General features: G+C 42.4%; 2 protein-coding genes and 1 long non-coding RNA gene across 5 annotated transcripts in view; 1 reads left to right on the top strand and 2 right to left on the bottom strand.

The window, feature by feature from the left end:
- LOC146456769 (NLR family CARD domain-containing protein 4-like) overlaps window positions 1-20,376 on the bottom strand; it is a 151,169-nt gene that overhangs the window by 115,223 nt on the left and 15,570 nt on the right. For all 3 annotated transcript variants that reach the window (XM_085092760.1, XM_085092762.1, XM_085092761.1), the window contains exons 4-8: window positions 14,736-14,829; window positions 13,764-14,415; window positions 10,674-10,859; window positions 9,925-10,011; window positions 5,110-8,129 (exon numbers count right to left, since the gene is read on the bottom strand). In XM_085092760.1, the coding sequence (XP_084948886.1) occupies window positions 5,110-8,129; window positions 9,925-10,011; window positions 10,674-10,859; window positions 13,764-14,415; window positions 14,736-14,829 (4,039 nt within the window). The remainder of the gene's footprint in view (window positions 1-5,109; window positions 8,130-9,924; window positions 10,012-10,673; window positions 10,860-13,763; window positions 14,416-14,735; window positions 14,830-20,376) is intronic.
- On the top strand, window positions 3,605-5,091 carry LOC146456771 (uncharacterized). The gene is made up of 3 exons (XR_014858733.1): window positions 3,605-3,634; window positions 3,723-3,732; window positions 3,861-5,091. It is a non-coding gene; the product is annotated as an uncharacterized LOC146456771 (long non-coding RNA).
- On the bottom strand, window positions 15,923-19,955 carry LOC146456770 (uncharacterized). Its single transcript, XM_085092730.1, has 3 exons — window positions 19,725-19,955; window positions 16,946-18,488; window positions 15,923-16,874 (listed from the first exon to the last, which is right to left on the bottom strand). The coding sequence occupies exons 1-3, from the start codon at window positions 19,885-19,887 to the stop codon at window positions 15,923-15,925; spliced, it is 2,658 nt and encodes an 885-aa protein (XP_084948856.1). The 5' UTR covers window positions 19,888-19,955.

Here is a 20,376-nt window from a genome sequence, read left to right as displayed (position 1 = left end):
TCAAAAACGGTTGAGAAAATGGTTTACACTTAAAAGCGATGTTTCTTAATTGAAATAGAGATAAAAGATTTAATTGCATCCTTCTCCGTTCACATCAGTGCTGTATCAGTTTGAGGAGCAAGAGCGCTTCATTGTTGTATGCCGAAGGGCAAAAATGTTTCCATTCAGGTAATTCGCAATGAATCGGTCATCAATATCTTCACAGCACGGTTGGTTTTGTATCCTATTTCTAATCCAAAATAGGAAAGAGTAAACAACCTTGTAACCTATTGCGTAGCAGAAATCGAAAGTCGCATACTCGGCTTTTCGCAGCGTTGTTTACATTATGAGCTAAACTGGAAACCAGTAAAATGCACAAGTTACACAGTAGTTTCCATCGTCAAGTCGAGCTTAATCGGTTCCTTAGTGATTATAGATGAAAATATTTTAATCATTTACTATTAATTCCGTCCGTCAGAAATTATGCTGACACAACAGAGACTGACTGCCTAAATACTCAATCTTTGTTTAAAATAACGACAACTTGAATAATAAATATTTCAGCACGCATAAAGGTCACTGTACATTTTGGTGGTTTTCTTAGTTTTGAATGTTTTCACAGCTTTTAAACTGAGCGGCTACCTGTAAGAATCGAGAATTCGCCGTCAACGACCAATTTGGCGAATCGCTCATATTTGGTCCAAAAATACCCTTTGGTGAACTACTTTCAAAAATCATATTTAAAAGTTTCAGCGACTTTTTAACTTTGAGAGATTCGCAAAAATTTGAAAATGCGGTCAAAGTGCGGTTTTTCGGCCAACTGAAGGTTCAAAATAAGGTGCGCAGAAGAAGCACTGCCAAATGCTTAAAATAACTTCAGTTGAAGTCAAACTTTACACAAACTATGAACAACTATTCTTGTTTATTGTCCACTACTAAACATTTTCAATCTATCCATTTTGTGATTCTAGCGAAATTTTCCTTCCTCTTTTACTGATTACAGTGAACTTAGTAATCGGGCAGTAAGAATCTGTCCTCAGGAGAATTTAAAATGAGAATTTAAAATGAAAAATATATATAAAAAATAGCGAGCTGGAATTATCGCGATGAAGTTTAAAAGAACGCGAATATTCTCTTTATAGATAATGTTTTCGCTACCACCACCGTCGTCTTATCTTTAACTCCCTACTAACAAATACATATCGGTCATAAGGATTTTGGTTCTTATTTCCGATTCACAAGGAAGGGATGCCTTTGTTGCTGTGTATAAAAACCAAACGTTAGCAGAGGAAACTGTCAGGTAATAAACAAATTATTAAAGGTTGTGAAAAGGCACTTGCAGCGTCAGAATAGTCCTGTTTCGAATTCACGAGGACGGCTGGATAACAAGACAAAAGACACATTTATACAGGGTTAGCCTCAACCTAAAGCAAAATATTCACAAATTTTAGAAAGAAAGTGCTGAATCCTAAAATAAAACAATACACAGAATTGTTAAGAGTTCATCTTCCCACTGGTATTTGTGAGTATTTTACTTCAGATTGTGGATAACCCTAGCGGTCTGGGTGAATTCGAAACTGGATTAGTCAAGATTAATTGTTGCACATTATCTTTTTTTTTAATTATTATTTTTTTTTTTGACATATATAGTTTTTTTTTCTTTAGACTTCCAAAATTCTGGGGGGTGAGGTAAGGGACTCAATCCCCCCCCCCCCCCCCTGCTACATGGATCTAGGCATGGGTATTATATTTTTTCAGAGTTTCGGGAGGATGGCAAATTTCTAAAAGAAAAGCGAAACCTCTTTAGCCGCAATTTATGCCAAGAAAAAAAAAATCCTACTTAGATTTAAAAGATTTCTACGTAGTTGTCAGTTTTGGAGAAAAATTCTTACACAAAAAATTATCTTCCTTCCTTCCCCACTCAGAAATATAAATTCCAGTCTCGTCAACACTAGTCGTTTCGGATAGTATTTTGCTTGATTTAGTTTAGATGTTATGTTGAAGTAATTAAATGTCAGTACCTAACCCGATGGTTTGGTGTTGCGTGACATAGAAAGATTGCAATCTCGATTGCGGCTAACATGACCGCGTGACTATATTTGCTACGTTTGTCGCTCAATGTCGCAGAAAAAAATGAGTTGTTTGCATTAGCATCAAAGGCCACAATTATTTTTGCACTATTTTCATCTATGTACTCATTTTTTTTTTCGAGAAAACATAAACGCGGAACCTCACGCTTTGTCGTTTGCCGCAAACGCGATTCTAAGCTCGAGCAACTATTTTCAACCCGAAGATTAGGAAAGCAGGTGATACTGACTATGAAGAAAAATGATGTGGATTCAATTGGCATCTGATGCTTATAATAGTTGTATGGTTTCGGTGGTATGGAATCAAAAGTGGATTCATGGTTTTGGGTATGTGCTTATTTTTTGTGAGGACTTAAAAACGATAATCTTAATTTAAGCGATAAATCTGCTACCATTAATTGTTGCAGATCGGACAAGTTCACCTCTTGTTTCTTACTTGTTTAATGGAATTTGTGTTCGCAACTGCTATTACAATGTAACTCTGTCATTTTGATTATTTGAAAAAGCATTAACAAATCTTTTTACATTTTTTTACATCTCTCAACTGAGAAGCAACGAATCGCATGTTTACATTGGCACTCAACGTAAGAATACCTTGAATATTAAAATGGTTCATGGTTGCAAGCGATTTCATGTCGATCTTACAGTTTTTAAAATGTTTGTTCTTATACAGTATCCCATTATTCCGCTTACCTAAAGAATTCAGCAAGTTTTTTTAGAAAACCAAGCGGCTAAGGATTCATGACATCTCTTAGATATAGATTTGATCTGTCAAAAGTGCTTGCGGACAACTCTTACAGTACAAGTAAACAAAAGGCAAATGCCGTCGAAGTAAAAGAGCACAGATTTTCATTTCAAATTTAGATTCTCGAGAGGCCATAACACCTCTGTGGCCGTTGCCTTGCATGATAGTAGACATATCTTCAGGGTCAAAGTACAAATTAACAAGACTTAAGTTTATGTTTTGGATTTTGGCCTAATTCGAGTTAATTGGCTTCCATTTTGTCGATAATCTTGTGTTATTTGAGCCGAACACATTGCAAAAGTTCTCCGAGTCCGAGCTTGAAACATGGCATGGTGAATGTTTAGTAACTATATCTTACAGTGCCCAAGAAGCGAAAATTGTCTTTGTGTAGTTATAAAATTTGCACTTTGAAATATATGATTCCGAAGTTTTAGAGCGCTGGGGTAAAAATTGCGGATTTTACGAACGCTTAAAGTTGGGCTATTTTGCTCTCAAACATGGTCAGAGGACTGGGTCGAGTTTTATGCTGAATTCCAAGTTGTTGTCACCTGGCATTTTGGCTGCGCGATTCGAATACCATTTTTGAGGGCAAAATAGCCTAACTTTGAGCGCTCACAATATCGGCAATTTTTACCCCAGCAATCTCAAACTTTGAAATCGCATGTTTGAAAGGGTAAATTTTATAACTATCTAAAGACAATTTTCGCTTCATAGGCACTTTAAGGCTGTAAAGTAAAATTATCGAAAACTGAGGTACCAGGAACACTTTTGTGCCGTTAAATATCACCTATATTTTCGCCGCTATTTTTAGCGCTCTACAAAGGTGGTTTTAAAGTGCTCGCTAGAATCACAAAAGGGATAGATTTGAAAATGTTTAGTAGTGGACAATAAACAAGAATAGTTTTTCATAGTTTGTGTAAAGTTTGACTTCAACTGAAGTTATTTTAGGCATTTGGCAGTGCTTCGTCCGCGCACCTTATTTTGAGCCTTCAGTTGGCCGAAAAAACGCACTTTGACCGCATTTTCAATTTTTTGCGAATCTCTCAAAGTTAAAAAGTCGCTGGAACTTTTAAATATGATTTTTGAAAGTAGTTCACCAAAGGGTATTTTTGGACCGAATATGAGCGATTCGCCAAATTGGTCGTTGACGGCGAATTCTCGATCCTTACAGGCAGCCGCTCTTGAGCAAGTAAATTCAAAAACAAAACACAATAAAAGGGCAAACCTGTTCACAATACCTCACACAAAACTTTATCAAAACAATCACAGCGAAAGAAATCCAAATTTCATAAAATAGTGATATTTCGCGCTGATAAGTCACTATTTAATGTGCCAAAAAGAGGCCTATTGGCTGCTGAAACAAAGGGTTCTTTCATTTTGATGGTGGACTTGTTTCAATAACAAGGAGAACGTTTGTAAACGGCAAACATCGCTATAAGATGCACTGGTGATTCTAATCTTCCAATGGACAATTCAGTGAACTGAGGTACAACTATAGCCAATTTTACGTCGTGGTTGGCACGATACTCAAAAAAGGCGAAAATAAACTTCACAAAATATACTTCCATGGAATTTTGCGAAATTAAGCACAGAGGAAACTTGCTAAAACGACCACAGCTAGCCGGTAAACGTTTTGGAGTGCAATGAAACCTGCGTTAAACGGACACTAGCGAGGGTTCTGAGGGTTTCAGCTTAATGCAGGTTTTTACTGTATTACAAATACACTGAAAGGACTAAACACTTTTAAAAGATACGTAATAAAAGTTATTATGTGACCGTCGCATGAAAATTAGTTTGAGTGACGGTATCGGCGCCATTTCCGGTAGAAATTTTGACAAAACAATAACATGAATGATTTAAACGAATAAAGAAAAGGAACCATAAACAACATTTCCGTCTTACACGATTTAGCATGAATGAGACCCAATCCTACGTAGTAATATTTCAAAGGATGAGAGAATAATTGAACTTGTCTTTGCATATGTAGTGTATCACGTACCACAGATGCAAGGCTCAAATAGTTCACATTACCTCGTTATTTTAAGTTACACGGCTTTCTTAAACGAAACTAATTGAAAGAAAATTCCGTTTAGTGTATCCTTCCCTCGGAATTTCCAGAGACAGTTTTCAAAACATTTTGTAAAGTAATACATAAGTTAAAATCTTTCTAAAAATTCAACTAAAGTTTCTCCTGTGCGATATTAATTTCTTGAAACAAGCTAACGGGGAGTTTTCCAACATTAAAAGGTAAAATATACAAAGAGTAAATACAAAATACAGTGAAAGTAAAAAACTTACATGGTAATCTGTCCACAAGCTGATCTCCGTTCCCTGCACTGCTGCACACAGCTCACTGGCTTCTTTCTTTGTCATCTTAACACCCATCAGCTCCAGGCTCCTCAGCTGAGGAATACTACTGAGATGCTGGGTCAGTTCACTTACTCCTCGGCCCAGTGGATTGCGGGATAGGTAAAGCAACCACAGCTCCGGCAGATCCCTTAGTGCACGGGCAACAGCTGTGACTTCCTTTTCACCCATCTGTGTATCATTCAGGTCCAGCTCAGTCAAATGAGGCACACTGGGCAAGTGTGTGGCAAGCTCAGTGATCCCCTGACCCAGCGGGTTGGATGATAAATCAAGTTTTTGCAACTTTGAAATACTTTGTAAACTACGGGCAACAGCTGTGACTTCCTTTTCACCCATCTGTGTATCCTTCAGGTGCAGCGTAGTCAGATGAGGCACGCTGGGCAGGTGTGTGGCAAGCTCAGTGATCCCCTGACCCAGCAGGTTGCATGATAAATCAAGATTCTTCAACTTTGAAATACTTTCTAAACTACGGGCAACAGCTGTGACTTCCCTTTCACCCATCTGTGTTTCCTTCAGGTCCAGCTCAGTCAGATGAGGCACGTTGAACAGGTGTTTAGCAAGCTCAATGATTCCCTGACCCAGCAGGTTGGCTGATAAGTTCAGCACTTGTAACTTCCGGACAAATTTAAGAGACTCGGCAAGTAGCCGACACTCTTTATCTCCCATTTTAACCAAAGACAAGTTGAGTTGGGTAAGTTGTGGTAAATGGTGAAGGTTCTCAGCCAAATCACTGACAGCAATGTGCAAATTATTCCAATGCAAGTCGAGTTCATGAATATTATGAGCTTGGTGAAGTTGCTTGAAAATGTCAATCGCGGACTTGGCTGTTAAATTAAAACAGCTAAGTTTTAATCGATAAAGACTGTTAGTGAAGGGAATGCATGAGAACAAACTTTCTTTCAGCTGATCATCGCAGGATTCCAGGTTAGTAGAAATGTCTATGACTCGAGGTCCATTTACATAAGGCAATGCGTTAGTTACAACCGTAAGCTCCTCACTTGTTGGTCTGTTTAGTTTTATCTCCCTGACAAATGACAGAGAATGGTTCTGTGTCCGGCCAGACGTGCTCACAGTCTCATTGCTATTCTTCCGATTCTGCACGTGATCAACAGGCTTCTGAGGAGGAGACTCTGGTGCTGATGTGAGTGCACGGAGTAGTTCAATACACCGCAGATGGTAATGACTAGAAACTTTCCGAATGCGAGTTAAGTAGAGGATCATTTGCCCGCGTTCTTGTTTGAGAAAAAAATCGTTTACTTGCAGGTCATTGTACTTTTCTACTTCAGCCGTGGTTTCACCATAACAGGTCACAAGGACAGTTTCCAAATCGCGCAGTAAGGACAACAAACTGTCATCTACCTTTTTCTCGTAGCGTGTGTTGAAAAATAAATAACATGGTCCAGGTAAATCGGAAAATTTCAATGCGTGTTTTCTGGCAACAAGAGGCAGCTGGTATGAATCTAACACTAAAACACTGTTCACACAATGAACAAATCCCAAGAAAATATCTTGCCTGTCTAAGGCCGAACAACACAGTAAACAATCTAAACTGATCCTACGAAACTTTCTTTGATCTTCAGACAGGTCTTCAACAGACGGTGTTTCAGTGAAACTGCACTCTATCAGACCTTCCTTCTCTCCTATTATCCGCAGGTGACTCAAGACAGCACTGGTAGCTTCTGATGACAACTCACACACAAATTTCAGAACTTCAACCGTCGTCTTGACTTTTTCAAATGAATCAATTTGCGACAAGCAGGTGAGTTCTCCTTCTTTCGCACTCGTCAGTTCCTGAACGATGAACCAGGCAGAGAGAAATTCCTGAATACTCTTGTGAAGAAAGAAAATGCCTTGTTCAGGACGACGTGATCTTGAAAGATAGGAAATTTGAAAGAAACCGACAGACATAAATTTCTCAATGAGAGCGCGAATATCCTCAGGCAGTTTGCTGAGCTTGAAGTAAAGGCAGTTCTCCATAAGAGCATCAAATGCTAGCTTTCCTAACTTTGAGAGGTCTTCTTCGTATTCATCTACACTTGTAAATGTCTGCTCAGGATTTTTGGCTGCCACGTGATCAAACAGGGTGTCAAAAAAACTTTTGTACAGGTCCGCCCGAGAGGTTAAGAGTTCTGGATTTTCTTTGTCCATCCAAGCTAGACACAGCATCAACAGGAGAAGTGGTATTTTTGCCATATCCCACAGGTGGCGTTCAGTCAAGAATTCAGTAAACTTCCTTACATCATCTTGGTGATGCAGGAACTTGAGTGCAAATTTTTTAATTTGCTCTTTACTGTCAAACCCATTCATCTCGAACTGAGCATGACTTGGTGCTCTTAGCTCTTGCTCTTTTGTCGGCCGGCTTGTCACCAGAACAGTACAATCTGGCAGTCGAACTCCCTTCCAAATCTCATAAACAGGTGATGATTTTTCACTGCTGTACTCATCATAGCCATCCAAAACAAGCAGGACTTTCTGCTGGTTCTGAAGAATGTATTCATACAAATGATTAAATACCTTCGGGTCGTCAACAGACAACAGTTCAGCTTCCTGTAACATGGAGGTGATGTCTTGAGTATTGCATACATTTCGCAGCTTAATTAAAAGGGAAACATCGAATTTCTTTAGGATTTGTTTCTCGCCCCTTGACCAGTCTACAGCAAGTTTCTTTGCAAAGGTCGACTTTCCTATGCCAGGCCTTCCGTACACAAGAATTCGTTTAGGGATGAGATGATGTCCGCGCCTCTCAAATATCTCAGTGTAATCTTCGAGATTCTCCTTTTCTGTTCCAGTAAGTTTTCTGTCATCTCTCAGAAATGATAACTCCACATACACCTCGTCAATATCCATGGTGTCGTCTGGGTTCCAAGGAGTAATCATCACCTGACTAATGGTACTGTTGTATAATGAGCACAGTTGGTTTTGACTCCACTCCAAAAATGCAGCTGTAGAATCTGTTGGCGAAAAGAAGTACATCTCTACTTTAACTTTAACACACAGATAGGGTACATTTCTTTAGAGGGGGATGGGGAAGGAGGGGGGAAGGAGGGATGTGGACTGGGAATTGGCAATTTTGCACAAACGACTTCAACAGATAAGTTATTTAGTTCTGATTTAATTACAGTGGACATCCTCCATACAAACAAAAAAAATTCAAAATAACAAAAAAAATTCCCTTAAAAATAAAAGATTTATTTTTTAACGATATAGGGGAACGCAACTTGGTCTCTTATTAATATACCGGAAAATTTAATTCCGAAAATAAGCCCCAGGCTTATATTTTTCAAAGCCCTTTTTGAGGGGCTTATTTTTGGACGGGCTCATATACGGAGGGAAATTTGCGTTACAAAATCGCCTGGGCTAGCTTATTGTTATACGCTTTTACCAAGGTATAACCAAGCAAAAGAACTTTTCCCGGCGCTATTTTTCAAATATTATTTTTCACACTTTTATACTCTCAACAACTTTCAATGACAAGATGAAGTTGGAAGGCAAAGAAAGGTTTGGTCTAAGTCCAGTTTGGGTGCAGGGTGGTGGAATAGAACTTCCTTGAAAGAACTTTGTCTATGGACCGAAGAAATTCAAGGCAAGAGTGAAGAGTGAACTAAGCAAACAGCAATAAACTGCAGTGACACTTTTTGACTGCACTCATTTGGCAAACAGAATGTTTCTTTTAATTAAAATAATTTATGTGTTATGATACCGTTTTTGTTTTGTTTATCAGTTTGTATTTTGAGGCAATTTCCAAAATACAAGCCCCCGGAGACTCATATTCGGAGGGGCTATTGAACGGAGGATTTTTTGCATTTCGAGATTGGGGAGGGGGGGGGAGGCCTATATTCGGAGGGGCTTATACATGGAGGGGTTTATTTTCGGAATTTCACAGTTTAAAAAAGTTCTCTATATCCACACATCATAAAACAAGACACCTGGAACGTTTACGCGAGATTTTTTGGTCGAAGAAGGCATTTTTTAACTTTGCATGGCTGATCACCATAATTTGTCCTCGAAGCGTTATATCTTGGTCGTGAACCCTAGAACTTCCAATGTTCAAACTGTCTAGTACTTCTTACAAGTTATCCTTTCGATTAGGTGTGTTCTCTTTCTGAAAATGGCATATTGGAGTCTTGAAATTTACGCACTGAAATTTGATGACTTTATATTGGAGGTTAGGATACCTGACCAAAAACTTAAAGACTCTGTTAGCAGGTTTTCGGTTATCTATCGGTAAGGTTCCCGCTACGATTACGTTACAGTAAAGAGGATTTTTCCGTATTCGAGACGAATCCGGAAAATTTTGGTAGCGGATTCGTTTTGCCGTTTACACGCAGATGGATTTATCCGAAATAAAAACGTCCCGGTTTGGTCGCGTCTCCGGAGATTTTGAATCCGAAATCTAGAGTGAATACTTTGTGTCCGATTACTATTAAATCCGCAATGTTTTGTAGTGCAAACATTTTCGGGTTCTACTCTTCTTTAGATAACTTCTTTTCCTAACTTAAAAAAAATCCTATAAGTGTTTCTTATTAACTTCGTGTATGAAAATTCAGAAACAAACAAGCGTTTGCCAAAAAGGTAAAAGAATGTCAAAATGAACATGATAGAATGATCTGGGACTAAGATACACACAATTTACCTTCAAACTTTGAACAAAGTTTAATTGGTGAATATTAAATTTACAGGTTTTACAAGAAATTGTTAAATTCTCTAAATTAATCTAAAAAGCTTAAGGTAAGTTAAGAAAAGTACCTCCAAGTCTGATGCGCTTGGGATCCTGGTTACTAGAAAATGATGACTCTCTCTTTGATTTCTTGCTTGAACTACTGTCTGATGAATCTGAGATAAAAAAAAGAAATCTATTAACATCAAAGCAGCCTGAGAGATCAAGATAGCAACCATATGACATGAATTTTTCGTAATTTCTGCACATTTGCTTGACATTAAAACTCGACAATACCATGTGGCACTGGTGATCATAAACTTAAAAACAATTTTTATATGACCTTTATAGATTTTTATATGAAAATTTTTATATGACATTCAAATCCTAGCAGTATGCAGGATTTTTGTCCCATGAACCTAGATTAATCTGATCAGCCTCCAAACAATTGGCATTTTTACAATATTCCTTTTAGCGGTTTACAGTGTCTCCAATTAGTTATGCAGTGCTTAATACACGTCTTAACAGGTAAATTAAACAATTTACTAAAATCTGTATAATATGGCAGAGAGACCTGAGATGACAATACAGGCTGTGCGCTTTTGAGCTCAGATGAAAACAGTTAATTAAGGTCATGAAGCAAACACAAGGGGACAAAGTTCCAGGCACTAAGTCCCTGACACAAATTTCTTGTAGTGTTTATATGTGGACTGGTGTCCCTTTAACTAGATTTTTTTTTTGGACAAAAATGGATAGAACACATGATGGAACAAGTCCCGAGGAAGTGTCCCCTCAGCCATGAAAACCATTAAGGAACATCTTAAGTGACTTTCCTTACCTTCATAATGAGGCCACGAAGAGAAAACAGTAGGATCACTTAAGATGTGTGAAACTACAGAAGCTGCCATCACACTAGCAAAAGGTCTCCAACTCTCTGCATTTAACTCAGCACCGTCTGCATAATCAGCTATTCCTTTAACAATAAGCCATTCAATCTGATCATCAAATGCTGCTGTAAAAAGGCCTGCAATGTAAAGGAGAGTACTTAAGGTATGACATCAAGGTTTTTTGAGACAATGATGACAGTGGCAAACAGCGCAAAGCTGACTCACATCCTCATCATTATCATTTATTTATTTATTTATTTATACACGTTTTGTCTAAGAGCTAATAGCCATATATGGATAAAGTAATAATTAGTTAATTTTTCTAACCATTATCAAGTCAGCACTCTTCAAGCCCGGGGGGGGGGGGGGGGGGGGTTACTTCCTTATAAGAGGCTAATGGGGATGTGCCGCTGGATGGGGTCACATTTTCACGACTGGATTGACTAGAATGGGGTTGCATTTCCAATAGAGTTACTAGAATGGGGTAGCACATTTTCGGATTTTGGGGGTAAGAAAATTCTAGGAAGATTAGGAATGCTTGTACTGTATGTCAAAAGGGAAGTGTTCTTCATTCAATTTAAAAAATGTGTCAATTCATTTTAAGATGACCTATTTAAAGTAGATGCATAAATAGAAAGTGACTTAGTTGGGATCGCAAAAATTAGATTTTCCCAAAAGTGACTAAGATGGGGTCTATAACTGGCCACAAAATAGACTACTATGGGGCAAGGGCTATGAGAGGCCAGCGGCACATACACAGCAAAATTGAACCCAAGTACCCCCCTCCCCCCCCCCAGGTCTTCAAGTTACATTAACCTTCATTTTATGAGTGTAAAAGGCAGTGAGTGAGGTGCCACCTTGCACATATCATATTTTCGAGGTTGTTTATAAGCTTGAATTTGCTGATGATCCCAAGAGCTATGGCCAAGACAATAATTGCTTTCACAGGTAGGTTCAACTAAACCTAGCGGGAAATGCCCAGAGACAGGAGCCTGATGAAAGAACAGTCTGGCCAACAGTTTCACCCAGTTCAATTTTCCCTGACTACTGAAATATTTACAGTGTGACAGCCAATGCATGATACCTGACTGTCAAAGCCATCATAAATAATCTAAGCATGTTTAAATACATCAAAGTGAGGCAGCATGGTCGAGTGGTTAGGGTGCCGGACTTGAAATCCGGAGGTCCCGGGTACAAGTCCCGTTCTGACCACTATCTGGAGTTGTTTCTCGGTAGCCCCAAGTTCAACTCCTCAGCCTCGTAAAAAAGCAGATGGCCTAGCTGCCTCCTGCCAGCTCAGGGATTCTTGACCGTATTATGTTGTATTTGAAATATTTATTTCTTCCTGTTTGTTTCATTGCCCCTGAAAAGCCCCTTGCTGGGAGAGGATAATTAAGTAATTATTTAATTATTTATTTATTTATCAAAACAGCCAAGATACAGTAGACTGTGCAATTTAAGGACAACACACCGAACATCTGTATGCTGGAAAGTTTGGGGCACTTTACGTGTACAAAGAAACTTAAAAACCAAACAAGTAATTAACCATGCCTTTTTTCCTAGAAATGAATATTTGATAGAATGGCAACTCTGCATTCCCAGTAGTAATAAATTTTCATAAGAAGCCACATTGAAGGTGCTTTTGATTCTAGTTGTTTATACTTAACTGGAAACTTGCCACAACAGACAGCTATACAGACATCAAAGTTATCAACATTCAAACTCAAGAAGCTGCATATCAGAGGTTTTATCAACACAATAATTAACAATTATTCCATGAGCGTGCGTTGGATATGAGATGGTAAATAGCCAACGAGGCGCAAAGTGCCGAGTTGTCTATAACCAGTCTCATATCCAACAAGCGCGAATGGAATAATTGTTTTATTTAATTCTCCCCGTTTGGATATTGATGTTAAAGTTAAAGAATTTTATTTTAAGTAAAAATTTCTTTGAAATTAAAATGACCGGATGTTGAGGCAACTTCCAATCAAAGCGCGCGAAACTTAATGATCACATGACACGCGCAGCTCATTGCAAACGGAGTTGAATGAAAAATCAAAAGCGAAGTAGATCAGACACAGCCGGACATCTCAAATTCAAGAAACGTTCAAGTGTACGAGTAACAACCTTTCTGAGACAAGCATTCAAGTGCTTTTGAAGTTCCAGCTGATCAAGAAGCGTAATAGTTGTGCACATTTGAGCAAATGTTTTGCTGGTGTGGTGTCGAGCGAAGGAAGGGATCAAGGATGGCTTTTTTTATGCTGAACTGAATTCCTCACAGACATTTTAAAACACTTAAGGCAAGCCGAGTCCAAGTGTACGAGGTACAACCTCACTGAGACAAGCATTCAGTGCAAGTTTTTAAACTTCGAGCTTATCGAGAAGCGTAAGAGCTGTGCACATTTGTGCAAATGTTTTGCTAAGTGGTGCCGAGTAACGGAAACGAACATTATGGCCGCCGCTCGTACGAATTTCATGGATGAACTTTTGTAACTGGAGTCCTCGTAAATGCGTAGAAACAGAAAGACTGGCATTAAGCTCTTCTTAAGAAATTTCTTCAATCCGTTTTAACCTCTTACCGCCAGGATTTGCAAGCCATCCTGAAATTTCTGAAGGTAACCGGTTGTTATTGTTGTTGTTGTTATGTGATCTAAATCGTAGAATCATGCAACTTTTCTGATTTTAAGGGAACCTTCGGAGATACGTACCATTAAATAGTGTCATTCCAAACTTTGTGGCTTTTACTGTTGTCAATGTGTGGTATTTCTTATCTTTTCTTTTTTTATTCCTCCATTTTTCTGAAGAAACTTTCGCTTCCCGCCGAAAAAAGTTTTTAGCTTAGCGACACCTGGGGCAATCGTTTTCCATAAAAGGTCAAACTACGGTATATGAGCTGATAACCAAGATTTAGTGAACCAATCACAACGCTAGAAATGCAATATCCGAGGCTGAGAATTTAATAATTCAGTTTGTGATACATTCATGACTGTCTCAGGCACTTATAAGGAAGATATAACTCATTAATTAGGATACCAACTCACCTTCCCCTTCCAATTCAACAGCTGCTGCTTGAGGGTGGGATGCAGTTAGTTGCTCACGTCGCCACTCAGCTCTGACCTGCTCTGGGCCACTCAAAAACTCAGCGTCACTATGTACATTGATTTCGCGAGCTTCTGAGTTTCTTAAGGGTGCACGCCAACCTTCCGCTGAATGCTTTATGATGTTAAGAAAGCGTCTGCTCACATAACTTCTCATGCCTGTTGACTGACCACTTAACTTTGCAGAAACAACAACATCTCCCAAGTTGGATTCATCAGGCTTAAGACCACTGCATATTCCTGCAGAAATAACAGCCTTTGGTCTTAACTTAGTGACAGCATCCTTGATAGAAATCAATGAACCACCAGGACCGCAAGAACCTTTACAGCATCTCATCAATGCCACTTTTACTTTCTCCTCTTGATTTCCTGTTTCACCCACATCCTCAAAATAGACAAACCCAAGACCATCAAACCAGCATCTGTAAGGATTTTTCAACTGCATATAACAAGCTAGGAACTCGCAGTCCTTCACTGTCAGCAACAGAACATCAACAGGCAGATGAGCATCTTTGGGAGGTTTTGTTGTTGTATCAATGTCGCTGATTGATGGGAGAGGAACACTAAGCTGTGGTGGGCCACTATTGTTTGTGTTCTTTAAAAGGAAAACATGCAGAATGATTATTAATATAACACATTATCACATACTGCAAGTAATTTTTAACAAGTCAGAGTTTCTTGCAGCTTTTGAATTTTTATCAACTAACTGTATGGCATGCAGTGCAACGACATATTTGATTAATACACTTTAATTAACGGCTCCGGCATTGTGCAGTGGAATTGAAGGATTACATGTAAATTGATTTTCACTGATCATGCGCAATTCTTAGTTAGAGGACGTTTTACGGATTATAACATTATTTTGTGAAAGGAACAGATTAAATGATGTCGTTCTTGATTGGCAATGTTTCTTACCAAGTCTTCTGCACTGCAGGGTAGTTCAAATGTGGTTATCCCTGGGTTGAGATTTATATGGTATGTTCTTCCCTCGCTGTCTTGATTCCTTTCCCTACATTAAAATAATGAAAATCTCACAAAAAAGTTTCATTTCATTTACAAATGTTACTTAAGTTTACTATTAACTTAAATAATTAAACTCATCGTTAGTGGATGAGCTTGGGGGTTGGTGCCTGAAAGACCGGTGGTGCCACAGGTGAAGTGAGCTAAGCGAGGTGCGAAACCATGGCAACCCTGTGAGCGGCAACCACCCGGCACCGTCACACTGAAAGATCAGTGGAGATAAAACAGAAAGAATACAAATAAAAATACTTACCACACCCACCACAAACCATGCTTACCAAAGGGTGGGAGGGACTGGGAGCAACAAACTTAAACAGCACAAGCTCCGGCAAGCGAACAGATGCGAAATGAATTGGCACAAACATGTGAGCTGTAAGAACCCAGGGGCCCCTGCAAAGTAGGGTGGCCGCCCCGCATGTCCCAGCCATGCGGGCACCGTTGACCAGCACTTGCCTCGATTTTAACTTTGCCTAAATTACATTTCGCCACATTTAAACTCATCGTTAGTGGATGAGCTTGGGGGTTGGTGCCTGAAAGACCGGTGGTGCCACAGGTGAAGTGAGCTAAGCGAGGTGCGAAACCATGGCAACCCTGTGAGCGGCAACCACCCAGACCTCGCACTCCAAGTGCTTGGAGGGCGAAGGACCCGCAAACAGGGAGAGGGGGGACCTGAACCCACCAATTCTTCCAAGCACCTGACCCCCCAAGCCAGACAAGCGTAACAGGCAGAGACAATAAGCCATACATACCCCTCCAGGAAACGGAAACGTAACTGTTGACTACTGACAGAACCCGCCAGGAAAACCATGACAAGCACCAAACGGTAGAGGAAAGGGATTTTCAGAAAACGACAACCTGTCACCAATAGGCCATGTGCTGCAGGTCCAGTTGATGGCAGCACTGAGCCACGAACCCCCCAAAGCAGGGCTGCTGAGAGCAGAAACGGCAGCTACAAGGAACGAAGGGTAAACGCAAGCGGGCCCGTCGAACCCCCACCACACGCCCTTGCTGGCAGAAGGGGGGTGGGGGCGTGGGGCGTAAAGAACCTGACCCGATGGCCAGGGGAACAACACCGGTGAAGCTTAACTTGCGAGCTGCTTAGACAGCGTAGCTAACGACTCTGTTGGAGTTCTGATGTACAATTGATAGGCATTGCTTGACCAACGGCCCAGAGCCTGAATGAGATGATCCGGGACCCCATTTCGTGCTGCGACCGTGGCAGCGCCGATGCGGAAACTGTGGCTGGAAAAGTTGCCTTGGACTCCCGAGGATGACAATATGCGGCGAAGCCAGTCGGTCAAAAGGACCCGGGACAAGGGACGACCATCGCAAAGTAAAAATAGAGGGCCCTGTGCACCTCCCCGGATAGCTAGGTACGCCACCAATGCTCGGATGGCACACAAAGGATAGGAGCCTCGACCAATGTGTAGAAAGCACCCCTTGCGGAATGGGTCGGTCTTGGACGCTTTTATCCTAACCCTCAGGCAGGTGGGAGCAACCACCGAGTCAAATGCGATATCGGGCACCCCCAGATGGGTGTCGAGGGAAAAACTGGAAAGGTTCGGAACTGTGAACTCTGCAGAACGGAGAAAGCCAAAATAGGCCAAATTGCAAGCGGCCCAAAACATGCAGTGGTCTGGAATGCTCAGGTCCAACGACTTAAAGATGACCAGCGTGATGTGATCTGTGATCGGTAACCGAGAAGTGGAGGGGCCACCTTGGGATCGCTTGATTCCCCGCAAAACCCGTTGGAGTCGCAAACAGTTGAGGAGAGGATCTGCAAAGCCTTGTTCGATGTGCAAGGACCGCACTGCAGATAGGTAAACCTTAATGGTGGTGTGCTGTACTGACCTGGCCAGGAACGTGGCAAACAAGCACAGGGTCCACTCATCAGCTGGGCAGGGAGAGCCAGATGAGTGAATCTTGCCCAACTGATAGCAGAAGTCGTAAAACTTTCTCTGTCCTGAAGTGTAGGAGTTTCGGGTAGATGAAGCCAGGCCCTTAATCAGGAACTCACGGCACTGGTCTTCTAGGCTGGAAGGGTCAATTCGTCCAGTAGGCTTTGCGGGATTGGAACTGGAGACGGCGAGGCCTGTGGAGCTAACCGTCTGAACTCCTGCCAACGAAAGCAAGAAAGGGCGTCAGCAATGTGGTTATGAATGCCGGGAACGTGTTGCGAGGTAAAGGTAAAATTGAAACGGGCCGCTGATGAAAGCAGCTTACGCAAAAGCCGCATAAGTGCGGGGATCTTAGAGGTCCTGGACTGGAGGATGAAAACCACTGCCTCATTGTCGGACCGAAACAGAACGTGTTTCCTGAACCATTGGTGGCCCCAGACGCACGATGAGACAACCACAGGAAACAGCTTTTTGTACGCAATGGACTCTGGGACCTGGGATGGGCCCCAAGCGCCACTGAACCACTCATTCCCAAGGTAAGCCCCATAACCGAGGGATCCAGCAGCGTCTGAGGTGACTTCCACGTCCGTAGCGGCTGAAAGCCCGGGGAAAAGCCAAAAGCGGACTCCATGCCAAGCGGAAAGGAATTCGTGCCACCAAAGGAGATCTAGATGGAATTCCGTGTTTAGCCTAATTGGGTGATCGCGTTTGCGGAAGCAGCAAAGAAGGTCAATCATGCGCCTCAAGAAGGTGCGGCCTGGCCAAACAACTTTGGCGGCATGGTGTAGATGGCCTATGAGGGACTCTAACTGGCGCCTGGTACACCATCTGCGGGACCGCCAGGCATGGATCAGCTCTCTTAGGGCCTCCAGCTTCTCTGCTGGTAGCCTAGCAGCCTGCTGTTCTGAATCGAGCTCAATACCCAACACCACCATGCGAGTGGCGGGACCCACGCATTTGCCTGGGTGAAGCGGCAAGCCAAGCGATCCACAGACGGATAAGGCCGTATGTAAGTTAAAGGCGCACTGCTGTGCCCCTGGGGGGCCGGCGGTAATAAAGTCATCCAGGTAATGCATTAGATCTGAAACGCCATGTGAATTCAGTAGGATCCATTCCACCATGTCCGCTACTGCGCTAAAGATGTAGGGAGCCGAGCGAAGGCCGAAAGGCAGGGTTAAGTCCACGTAATATTGCCCTCGCCACTTCAGGCCTAGTAGGTAACGATCAGCTGGGTGGATAGCAATGTTGCGATAAGCGGCCTCAACGTCAAATTTCGCCATCATGGCTCCCGGGCCGTACTTAGCCACCATTTGAATTATTTGATCCACTTTAACGTAATGCATAGCAAATTCCTCTGGGTCAATGCCATCGTTAACACTACTGCCGCTCGGAGACGATAGGTCCACAATTAAGCGCCATTTCCCAGGTTGACCCTTCTTGGGGATAACTCCAAAACTGCTTACATGCAAATTAGGGAAGGGGGGATGGGAAAAGGGGCCCGCTACCCTATGAAAGGCAACCTCATTGGCCAAGTAGTCATCTATAATTTTTGGGTGCTGGAACGCTGAAAGTTTGTTCTTTCGGGCAGAGGACAGCTTCCGAAGGGGCTGGAACCCGAGTCTAAAGCCGTTCCGGAGGCCATTGAGGACGTAAGACACCTGCTGTGGCTGGGGGTGAGCTGTCAACTCCCGAGCAAACTCTGAGGCATTCAAAGGACTTATAACCGTGATAGGCGGGAAGCACAAAGGCACTAGAAGGAAAAAATGCACATGCTTAGGAGACGCAACCCCAACGAGAAAAATATATGTATATACAGATAAAATAGCCAAAAATAAAAAACTTTTATTGGCAATCACCCTATACAATGAGGTACAGATGCCCAACAAAGGCCCTAAAGGCCAAAAGCACAGTTGCGAATGTTGGCTCTATCGAAATACAAGTAGGAGACACATGTAACTAGCGAGATGGTGAAAAATCAAGCAATACGAAGCAAGTAACCTAAAATCGAAGTGAACTGCCATGGTGGCATACAAAAAGGCCCCTGCCACTGGAGAAACAACATTAATAAAGCAGAGTGGCGCGGAAAAAAAACTGGGGCAAGAAAAAAAAAATTGCAAAGCTACAACAGTACATTAGGCACGCCGGGCCTTGCTTGAAGCATGGCTAGGGGTGGGCGAGCTGCCGCGACGCTTGGCATCCCCTCGATCAGCTTTCTCGGCGCTATCATGGCACGTGATAGCCCGGTGAGAACCTGAGCACAGACTGCAGCGATGCGCGTAGCGACAGGGGTTGACTGGAGCCGTGCACCGCCCCCTGTTCCATGACTTGCACAGCGTACTTGAAAATGAGGAACCGGAGGGCTCAGAAGCCTCAGCTGGTTGGGCATATGACGATCCGCGGGACGAAGAGCCAGCTGCGTGGAAGTTAAACAGCTGCATGTTCATGCAAGACCAATCGGTCAACTTTGTCGCGGCCGCATGTTCACGGAATGCTCGGTCATAGTTCAGCCACACCTTACCGCTAAAATGGCGATGTGTGCGCAAAATGAGGAGCTGGTATTGAGTTAAATCTTTCCAACGGTGGGGAAAGTGGGAAGATAGTACGAGTGAAAAGATGGAAAACGCTTCCATCCAGCTAGCAATGTCCTCGATGCGACGGCGCTGCCGTTTTGGTTGCGAGGTCAAAACGAGTCGGCCATCAAACATAAGTTGCGGTTCGGGCTCTCGTTGTTGCAGGTTGGGGGCCAGGAGATCACTTAAATCCACGTATTTGCCGCCCACGATCTGAGCCACTAGCTTCGCTGGAACAGGAGAAAAACCTGGCCCGACCACGAACGACTGATCCAGGAGCGAAGCGGGTTGAGTGGCGAGCGCCGGAGCCTGTTGAATTACATTGCTTGGCGGAGTAAACGAAGGAGCAAGCGACATGACGGGCGCAGCGAACGTTTGCACAAACGAAGGGACAACAACACAAGAAGATGGCCTACCTTGTAACGGCTGTCCAAGAGGAATTGCACCGCCCGATGCCAAGAAACTCGCAGCCGAAGCATCTAAGGAATTTGAGGCAGGAACGCCCCCAGCACTCGCGGTCGGTACAGCACTCGGTACCGCTTGCACTTGTTCAGATGCAGGAGGTTTTTCGGCCGCCATGGCCGCTCGAACCGTTTGCGTAATCAGATCAGTGAAATCATCTCGGGCGATAAAGTGGGCGCCGCTGAAGCCGCCAAAGTCGTACTAGCAGGCGTGGAAGGCCGAGACGTCTCAACAGCAGGCGAACTTTCACCTTGAATACTCGACGAACCATCCGCCGTAGATGACGCGTCGCCAGCGAAAAGCCGAGCCTGTAAACTATTGTGGGTGTTTCCGGACATAACGAAGACGTAAAAAGAGAAAAACTGGACGAAAAACAGCAACAAACTTAAACAGCACAAGCTCCGGCAAGCGAACAGATGCGAAATGAATTGGCACAAACATGTGAGCTGTAAGAACCCAGGGGCCCCTGCAAAGTAGGGTGGCCGCCCCGCATGTCCCAGCCATGCGGGCACCGCTGACCAGTACTTGCCTCGATTTTAACTTTGCCTAAATTACATTTAGCCACATTTAAAAATGGGATAAAATCTATAGCAGTTAAGGTATTTT

The sequence above is a fragment of the Pavona decussata genome, unplaced genomic scaffold, assembly GCF_977016875.1.
Source record: "Pavona decussata unplaced genomic scaffold, jaPavDecu1.1 SCAFFOLD_254, whole genome shotgun sequence".
NCBI classification, from domain to species: Eukaryota; Metazoa; Cnidaria; class Anthozoa; order Scleractinia; family Agariciidae; genus Pavona; species Pavona decussata.
This window is presented reverse-complemented; position numbering and strand designations above follow the sequence as displayed.